Genomic DNA, 10514 nt, shown 5'->3' on the forward strand with positions numbered 1-10514 from the left:
CGCTAATCACTTTCTTACTGATAGGGTTGAAAAGTGAGCGTCATTTTTTTTGTAAGTAATAAAGGGTATATAAAATGGCGAAAAATACCTGTCCCGGCATGGAAGTCGCCTTCTTGACTATCACAAAATATGGTTCAGTAAACTAAACAGATGAACGTGGGAATAATAAATGCATTACGTCAAAATAAAGACGTCATTTCACAATTATCGAAAAGTGTCTCATTTATTTGTCACTGTTTGAAACAGTGTACCAGTTAAACCTCAGCGATGGGCTTATTTCCCTATAAATCACATGAACGCATGCAATAAAAAGCAATAATTTTTACTAGAATTAGGCATGGATCTAAGGAATTTGCATAATTATAAAAAACCTTTTCACAAAAATCTTTGTGAATAAAGACCCATGCCGAATACATTTTCAAATAATTACAACATTGAATCACATGTCATATTATATTTATTTTTGTTCTATGTGAATTCTAAAAAAAAAATACATTTTATTTCAAATTCAGCGTGACATTTGTAATTTTACAGTTCCTATAATCGGCAATATCGTTTTACACATTTCTTCAACCATTTTTTCGTTACCAATAGAGTAAAGATAATTTTAAAAATAATTTTGTTCTGTTTATCATATACTACTACTACTTGTAATAATAATGATTATTATTATAATAAGACGAAGAAGAAGAAGAAGAAAAATCATCATCATCATCATAATTGTCATTATCATCATCATCATCATCACTGTGAGACAACTATATACAAGTTTTACAAGTGGCTATATTCGTAGAAGTCGATCAGCGTTTTCATCATTCTTGCCTGAAACGATACATTATATATATAAATGTATAAACAAAAGTGCATACAATTAAATCCGCTCGATTGATATGTATCATTCATTAAATCAAACGTGTACAAGTACAGGGCAATAATTTAATTATTATTTTTGTTTCTCAGAATTTTCTGCAATCCGAAGTAAACGAGACTAAATAAAAGTTAGATTTGCAACCGAATCAAGTTTTATCGCAGAAATTTTGTGACAATTTACCGATTTTGCCCAGGCATGTGCTAGTTTAATACGAATGTAAATACTAAGCTGTCAAACTTAGATATCATTCCTCAAAGCAAGAGCATGTGTATATATCATGCCATAATTTGTTGACAAGAGAGCTGCAATTATAGAGTAATAGCATACCTCTTTTGTTTTTGTCATTCGGTCATTTCCTCATAGTCTTCGACAGCAGCTGCAGAAGTTGACGCTTTTTCTCACTGGTAGATAGGTCGAGGTCGATTGACCCGCCTGACTGTCCGTCCTGGCCTTCTTGTTGACCGCCTTCACCGCCTTCATACGCAGCACGGAGGGCATTGAGCAAACCGAATTTGGCGCTGTTGATTTCATGATGGAGGAATACTTCTAGTTTTTCAAGATCGTGTACAGTGTTATAGACAGTGTCGACCGCCTTCATGATGTCGCCTGACTCAAGCCACTCAAGAATGTTTTCTTGTTCCTGTCTGACATAGTTATGAATAGAACGAATCACCTCAACAGCAGCTTTCTCGCGTTCAGATAAGTCGTCGTCGGATATTGAACCATGCATTGGTTCATCATCATCATCGTTATCATCGTCACTTCCATGATGATTTGGTTCCTCTTCATCGTCGTCATCACCTTCACTTACATGGTGGTTTGGTTCCTCTTCATCGTCGTCATCACCTTCACTTACATGGTGGTTTGGTTCATCTTCATCGTCGTCATCACCTTCACTAACATGGTGATTTGGTTCCTCTTCATCGTCGTCATCATCTTCATTTCCATTATCGTTTGGTTTCTCTTCGTCGTCGTCATCATCTTCACTTCCATTATGGTTTGGTTCCTCTTTGTCGTCGTTATCATCTTCACTTCCCTTATGGTTTGGCTCCTCTTCATCGTCGTCATCATTTTCACTTGCATGATGGTTTGGTTCCTCTTCGTCGTCGTCATCATCTTCACTTACATGATGGTTTGGTTCCTCTTTATCGTCGTCATCACCTTCACTTACATGGTGGTTTGGTTCCTCTTCATCGTCGTCATCACCTTCACTTACATGGTGGTTTGGTTCCTCTTCATCGTCGTCAGCACCTTCACTTACATGGTGGTTTGGTTCCTCTTCATCATCGTCATCACCTTCACTTACATGATGGTTTGGTGCCTCTTCATCATCGTCATCATCTTCACTTCCATTATGGTTGGGTTCCTCTTCGTCGTCGTCATCACCTTCACTTACATGATGGTTTGGTTCCTCTTTATCGTCGTCATCACCTTCACTTACATGGTGGTTTGGTTCCTCTTCATCGTCGTCATCACCTTCACTTACATGGTGGTTTGGTTCCTCTTCATCGTCGTCAGCACCTTCACTTACATGGTGGCTTGGTTCCTCTTCATCATCGTCATCACCTTCACTTACATGATGGTTTGGTTCCTCTTCATCGTCATCATCACCTTCACTTACATGGTGGTTTGGTTCCTCTTCATCGTCGTCATCACCTTCACTTTCATGGTGGTTTGGTTCCTCTTCATCGTCGTTATCATTTTCATTTCCATGATGGTCAGGTGCCTCTTCCTCATCGTCATCATCTTCACTTCCATGGTGCTTAGGGTTCTCTTCAACCTGGGGACTTTCATCGTTAATGGGTTCGCTCAGAGACTCACTTTTAGGGCGGCCTCTTCCGAAGTCAAAAAGAGGCCAAACACCCGATCCTTGTTTAATATTCAGCGCCCGCTTGGCAGTCTCGAGCTCCTGTTGATCAGCCTCTTCCTTTAGAAGATTTCTAAGTACGTTCAGTCTAGAGTGAGGCAGCGCCTGGGCCAAACATAGCGCGGCCAATACAGCCGCTGCGGCCAATATCAAACTCAATCCACGGCGCATCTTTCGCAGTGTAGTTTTTAAGCAATAATGCGTCGATATGTAGATTTAAGTCTTCATTTATACATTGTCATGTCATGAATACGAGAACGGAAAAGTCACTCGGAGGCCCTGCATTCGTGTCATTCATGGTCTATTAACATGAGAAGGGAATAAATCGTTGGTACATATTTAATTCTCCTTCATTGTACTGTACTTACCACGTTATATTATACAGTGTGCTCTTCGTTGTTTTGAGGCGCATTCTACGTTTCATTGTCTCGCATCGCATAATTACATAATTCGATCATTCATAATAATCGGCTTATTTCATTTTTGAGATGAGGTTCGTGATGTCTATTCCGTATCGTTAAAAAAATATGTCTTATGATACATCCGAACATTACCTGTAAGTCCAGTTTTCCCTTGGAATCCGCATATGCCAATCAGCAGAAATAATATGAGCCGCGTTCTGAGAAAACTGGGCATAATGCAAGTGCGTAAAGTGTCGTCCCAGATTAGCCTGTGCAGTCCGCACAGGCTAATCAGGGACGACACTTTCCGCCTTGATTGGATTTTTGCTTAGAAGAGACTTCATTTAAACGAAAAATGTCATAAAAGCGGAAAGTGTCGTCCCTGATTAGCCTGTACGGATTGCACAGGCTAATCTGGGACGACACTTTACGCACATGCATTATTCTCAGTTTTCTCAGAACATGACTCATATTCGCTAAGGACCATGCTTGAATTTATAGCGGACAGGGTACCTCCGGACTAGAATCTGAAATTTAAAGGAGGCAAGGAAACAACAACTCGTGCAAAAACTTTAATAAGACTATTAAATATGTTTTCAAAGTGTCCTGTCATTTGATCAATATTTCATTTTTAAAAGGTTTTAAGACACACACTGTTGAGTTCAGTGTTACAGCAGGCATAATATGTTAATGTTACCATAAAACTCAAATGGTATTTTTTAAGCGAAATGCGAATGCGAACGCCTACAGAAAAGTTGATTTCATTCCAGTTTACTTGCTCTTTCCTTCATGGCAAGGGTATCATGCAGATGGGTAATGCGCATCCTTATACTGTCATAAACATTTTTTCCTTAACAACAACCATGTTAATGTGCTTGAATGACCAGCACTCCCTCCAATAAGTCCACGATTTAGCATGTAATTAACATGTTAAAGCCCAATCACACATGCTCGGCCCTTTCCGTCAAACATCGGATAAGTACTGATAATCTGCGATGGATACCAAATTGTTAAAGCCACGAATCGTTAAGCATTGAACCCACCACCCTCGGGCATAACACGAACTTCATACAGCTGCCTTATAGGAATTGGGAAAACATTCCGCATGACGAAATCAACAGAAAGGTTAGGTTAAAGGGGCCATTTCACGTTTCGGTTAATTGACAAAATTTAAAAAAAAAATTCAGATTCGCAAACTTTCGTTGTTGTTTTGATATTTGCGAGGAAACAAGAATACTGAACATTTACCATGCTCTAAAATATCCATTATATGCATGTTTTGACGATTGAAAAGCCTAAACATTATATAGCGTCCCATCGCGAAACGATTGAATAATTTGGAGAGTTTTGTTGTTTTCGTTATATTTTGTGATACTACGAAAATTGCTTATATATACTATAAAATTCATTGTGTGAGCGAGGATGGCCGAATGGTGTAAGCGATAGACTTATACTCCAGGGATCAGTGGTTCGAGCCCAGTTGAGGGTTACTTTTTTCTTTCTTTAATTGTATTCTTGTTTGTTACTGGAGCTTTTAAGATCCAACGTTTACATTTATCAATATAAAGCATTTAATGACAAACTTCAATACATGCCAAAATCTGTGAAAAGGCCCTTTAAATGCGCTGAAGACATGTGATTTGTTAATTCAACTGTTGGTCACGCATGATATTGACTTATGTAACATTAAAATAAGCCGTCTGTATGTTTAAAAACCGATTTTTTTAAATGAAAAGTTATGATGGTGGTCGGAGGTGGATGCATTAAACGAGAAGCTACCGGTAAATGTTATTAATTGAATTATTATTAAACAGTATAATAAATATAGAGATAACCGTATATAAACTTACCATTTTGTTTTTTTTTCTCATTCATGTGTATTATTACTTATGTTATTTGGATTACCGAATAGGGGCCTCGTCATTTTAAATAGTTTATACCCGATTGCGTCTGTAAATTCCATTTAATTTCCAACGCACTTACTTGTATAGCTTATGGATTCGCGGTCTGATGATTTTCTATGACGAATCCAAATAGATGTATCGTAAACAAGTCAAGGTTATTTGGAGATTTAATATAATACACCAATTTATGACGACTCAACCATCTTGTCTTGAGGTCGCCGTGGGCTTGAAGACAACATACTCACCTGGTGATAATGATTTACCGGTTTCCACCCCCACTCGAGGAGAATTTCTATATTTTTTTTCAATATATAACAAGTTCTGGTCTGTCCCAAAAAACCGACTCGGAGTTTTGAATGAACCCTATGCTGTCGTTGTAATCGAGCTAAAATAATAGATTTAAACTAATCGTGATGTCTGGGTGAGATTTAATGGCAAGTTTCTATCCACCATCAGACAACATGAAAGCTACTATAGCTTGTCTTTCTTACGAGACTTTATTGACCGAGGGGCACATGCACAGTGTTTTATGTTGTGTCCCACGGGGCACTAAACATGTTGTCTCCAAAGTGATCCACGGTCGCACCTTGAGCGAGTCGTTATCTATCGCAGGACCCCCTTCCCGGGTTGGACATCATAAAACATAGATACATGTAATATAGTAAGTAAGTATATAAATAATATAAATAATATAATAATAATAGTAATATAAATAATCGATAGCGTTTATTGTATTCACCCATCGCCTTCGTACTGGGTTCCCATACAGTTGCCCGACCCCTAGTCTACACGACCCACATTCCTCCTAAATTACGAATATGACTGTTGGATCAAAATTGTGTTTCACACAGGTGAGAGAAAATTACATTCCGCTTTGGCACTTGTTTAATGTGAATAAAATGATTGGCGAGACGCTGTAAAGGCCATTGTCGAAACTAAAAGTATAATTGTAGTCCGTTATTATTAAATATTATGTTTTATATAAATTGATCATATCATAGAGTGTGCTGTCAGAAAACGCGGCTGAAGTGATGTTATTATGCGTATACTGCGATTAAAGAAGACTGTACAGATAGTGCCTAATTGTGTGAAAAAACAAGACTGAGCTGTTGGAATAAATAACCCATGTATGCCTAGCGTCTAGAAAAAAGGCCTTGGCCAACAGCGTAGGCCCAGATGAGACGCCGCATGATGCGGCGTCTCATCAGGTTCTGCGCTGTTTGCTTAAAGCAATTTCTGTAAGAAATATTATAAATATAGAAATAAATATACTAGACATCCCTAATTTTGGAAATAAATTGATCCAATTTAGAAGGATGGGAGAGTCCACTAGGCATAAATTGGTTAAAGAAGACTGTAAATATAGTGCCTAATTATGTGGGGGAAAAAACAATACTGAGTTGTTGGAATAATAAAATACAGTTTTAGTAGATCTTACAATTATAATTTGCGCAAAACATGGTCCAAGAAGACGACAGTTCAACCACCCACATATTGCTTGCTAGGCAGTTTTAGATTCCAAATGTCTTTAATTTGATCGTATGTGTCTTTTCAAGTTCAGTCAAGCTTTGCAGACTATTAAATATTTTATCGATATCTTGAAGAAAAATATGTAAAGGCTTGTTTAAGGTGCGCAGTGGGCGAACATCTAGGTTTTGAACTTTGTTCGTGATTAAAAGATGAATTATATTATCAATAAACACATAAGTTATCTTTAATAATGATTATTTCGGTGATTTAAACAAGCTCGATCTGAGTCTCGAATGAATGCACGGATACCGAAATATCCGATCTAACTATGTGTAATGGTGTCATAAGCTAGACTAAGTAATAAATAACACTTCTTCATTTGTATTCAGCTGTTGCATTTGTCAAGTTCACCTTTCGGTTTTGGAAATGGTATCAATTAAACGCCTCCGATTGATAATTGTGCACACCGTCTATCTTGGTTAAAATGTAAATGTGTTTTATTTTATTAATCGCCTATGTCTATACACAAGTGCGTATTCAGTGGCGTTTTACAACACATTGAAAAACATCATAAACACGTACAGAGCATAAAATAACAATCACATTACAAATAAAAAATCGCAATAATCAAGCATTTGTAAGATAAACATATAACACAACGTGATTATGATTACCATATATAAATCATTCGTTGAATAAATGAAAATGTAAAAAAGTAAACTAATATAAATTAATATTATATAAAATAACATTAATGTTTGACTAAACGAATAAAAGTATGTTTATGTGGTAGTGAACATAATCATGTATGTGTACTCGAAGTATTTAATGCGGAGGTTACGGAAACATTTAGTAAAATCACTATAATAATATGTTTTAAGAATATTTTTAAATACGTGAATATTGTCAGATTAAAGAATATACGGTGGTAAATCGTTCCACAACTTTGGACAATGGTAGAGAAACTTCTGTAACAAAATGTCTTTCGTTTGTTGAACGGGGCTACATAACACCCATCCAGTCTGTCAGCGGACCTCATGCCTGTGCGACTGGGTGCATACGGTGTCAGGAGTTCTTATAAGAACCCTGGTGCTCTTGAAGTACGGCAGTTATACATACAACACAACATTTTGAAGTTAATTATGTAGTTAATCGGTAGCCAGTGCAAGTCAAATAACGCCTGTTTAAATCTGTCGAGTTTCCGTCGTTGTAGGACCGTATGCGCACACATATTTTGAGTACGTTGTAATTTTGTAAGTTCATGATCTGCAATACCGTATAGAATAGCGTTGCAGTAGTCCAGATGCGAAATGACAAGTGAAAGAACTAAGATTTCATCAGCTTGCTTGATGAGATATTGACGAATTCGTTTAACGCGAAAAAAGTTTTAATTTGCGTGTAACATGTTTATTAAAATTGAGTTTTTCATCTAAAAATGCAACTAAGTATCTAATGCAGGGAACTTTATTTACCGTGTCACCAGCAATATCTATGGTTTGTGTTGCACGTTTGTTTTACTGTTTTCTGCTTCAAAACATTATAAACTCGGTTTTAGACGTATTCATATTTAATCTGTTTTTGTTCATCCAGTCATTAATCACTATTGCCGAGTGTTCGACTTCTCGGATCGCATCAGCTGCATTGGAACTAGAAAGGCAAAAACATTTGCTAGCGATGTGATCGTCTGTGAAGCCAATTAAAGCTGTGGACGGGGGATAACATTGAACAATGTGCCGGCGTAAGCGAGGTACATCCATGGGCCAAGGCAACTTCCTTGAGGAACACTACAATATAGAGCGCAGCATGACGGAAGCGTACCGTTGATGCTCACTCTACAGCCACGCGGTCTTAGGTACGAGCCCACCCAGTCAAGGGCTGTACCTGAAACACCGTACTGGCAACGCAGGACCTCCAAAAGTGCATCGTAGTCTACATTATCGAACGCGGCACGCAGGTCGATGGCTATGAGGGCCGTCACTTCCTGTCGTTCCATTCCTGCTAAAATGTCATTTATGACCCGCAATAAAGCTGAGTTACATAAACCCCATTGATACCGTTCACAACGACGTTCATACCATTTATGCGCTATTTACCTTGTCGAGGAAAGTGTCGAATAAACGGATCGCCTGATTTATCGATCTCTGATTGGTCGATCGATATTTACATAAGAGTTTGATTGACAGGTGGAGAGATGTTGAAAACGGCACGTTGGTCGAATATACCGTAATTGCCTGTCCGGTTAACGCGTGGTTGGTACTTCCGCCTCTCACCTAGGCGACCCGGGTTCAAACCCCTTTTCCGGCGCATGTGAGTTTGGAAACCATTCTAGAAAGGTGGTTTTCTCCGAGCACTCCGCCCCCCCCCCCCCCCACACACACAGCATAATACATAGCCGAAATTGAGAAATCTTTCAGTAACAACGAAATAGCAGCTATTTTTCACATTTCGTCCCAACTTTCGTGGGTCTAGTAAGTTAATTAGGTAGGACTGCTAGGGCACAATCCGGGCCCACACATAAAGTTGCCTCTTGCTCAGAAAGGGCCTCATAAACTTCGAAATACACACAGAGACCTTAATGTCAAATGATTCGACAATTTACATGGCAATCGTGTATTCTTTGGCCTTGCTCCTGTAATGGAAGCTGTTCTGTAGTCACCGATCTCTTCCTACATTGTTCTATAACGGATCTTTCATGAACGTTCTGCGGATCCGCAGTTGCAACATCATCACCATCGTCCTCAACGTCGGATGATATTATAAATATGTATGTAAATATCTTAAGAGGGCATGTGGATATCTAATTGGGTTAATATTTTTAAAAATAGTATTATCTTTTCATAACTATTGTTGTTTTTTACATATATTTCTAGTTTTTATGAATGCTCATTTAAAAAGTTATTTTCATAATTATAAAATGGTTGTCCCGGGGGAATGGCGGAATGGCATTTTTAGCGTGCTCGGGATAATAAGTAGAATAAAATAAGTAATAAGTAACGTCGCTATTAATTATATAATAGTGTATTAAGTTTCGCTATATACAATAGCTTTGGTCTTATCTATCTATCTATCTATCTTCGGAAACTGTTAAACTTCCCTTTCGGGTATTATTCACAGATTGCTCTGTCAGTGCAAGAAAAATATTTATACAATATTGTACAATAAAAGTATTGACAGTTAGACGTCAAAGAAAAAAAAGTAAAACTGAAACAAAGTTTCAAAGTGTTAGTATATGTATAGACAAGAGTTAAAATCAATTTAAAACACACTCTGCCGCAACTAATTGTATGAAATTTGGCTTACTGCCAGCTTGAAAGATTTAAACGTTGGCAGGAGGACAATTTCTGATGGGAGCTTGGTTGTTCCATAGTATGACAGTGCTGGGAAAATAAGAAAATTTATAATAGTTAGCAACTGTGTGAATCTGCATAAAGGGTGTGTCTTTCATATATAATTTTTATGTTTTTATATGAATACAATTCGATTACTTCAACAACTTAAGTCCCATCCAGATCCAGAAGTATTCGATCTTGTCATCAAAGCCATCGTATGCATCACGGAAAGAACCACTGAGCTGTTTTATTATCCCCACGTTTTTCGGAGAAAAAGTGAGGATATTGTGGTGTGGTGCGTCTGTCCGTCCGTCCGTCCTGGCAACCTGCTCCTCCTACACTATTAGCACAAGAACTTTGAAACTTACATACATGGTAGCTATGAGCATATGTGCGACGGTGACAGTAACGGAATTTTTATCTGACCCCTGGGTCAAAAGTTATGGGGGTTGGGGCGGTGCCGGGTCAGAGATTTTCACTCATTTTTTATGTTATTTTACATTAACTTCTTCATTTCTGCACTGATTTACTTCAAATTGATACTGAGCATCTCTTATGACAATACGGTAAATCTCAACTATACATGGCCCCATTACCAACTCTGGGGCGACCCGGCCACATAGGCCACGCCCACCCAAATTGCCTTTTACTATAATTTCTTCATTTCTACAG

The 10514-nt window shown here is 38.0% G+C and overlaps 1 protein-coding gene across 1 annotated transcript; it reads right to left on the bottom strand.

Moving 5' to 3' along the window:
* Positions 1 to 526: 526 nt before the first annotated feature.
* Positions 527 to 2909, bottom strand: LOC127849165 (protein PFC0760c-like). Its single transcript, XM_052381884.1, has 2 exons — positions 1199 to 2909; positions 527 to 822 (listed from the first exon to the last, which is right to left on the bottom strand). The coding sequence occupies exon 1, from the start codon at positions 2907 to 2909 to the stop codon at positions 1221 to 1223; it is 1689 nt and encodes a 562-aa protein (XP_052237844.1). The 3' UTR covers positions 527 to 822; positions 1199 to 1220.
* Positions 2910 to 10514: the final 7605 nt, after the last annotated feature.

The sequence above is a fragment of the Dreissena polymorpha genome, chromosome 10 (assembly GCF_020536995.1).
Source record: "Dreissena polymorpha isolate Duluth1 chromosome 10, UMN_Dpol_1.0, whole genome shotgun sequence".
Classification (NCBI taxonomy): Eukaryota; Metazoa; Mollusca; class Bivalvia; order Myida; family Dreissenidae; genus Dreissena; species Dreissena polymorpha.

Excerpts from the sequence above, each read along its gene's own strand:
- LOC127849165 (XM_052381884.1), bottom strand. The coding sequence starts at position 2,909 with ATGCGCCGTGGATTGAGTTTGATATTGGCCGCAGCGGCTGTATTGGCC.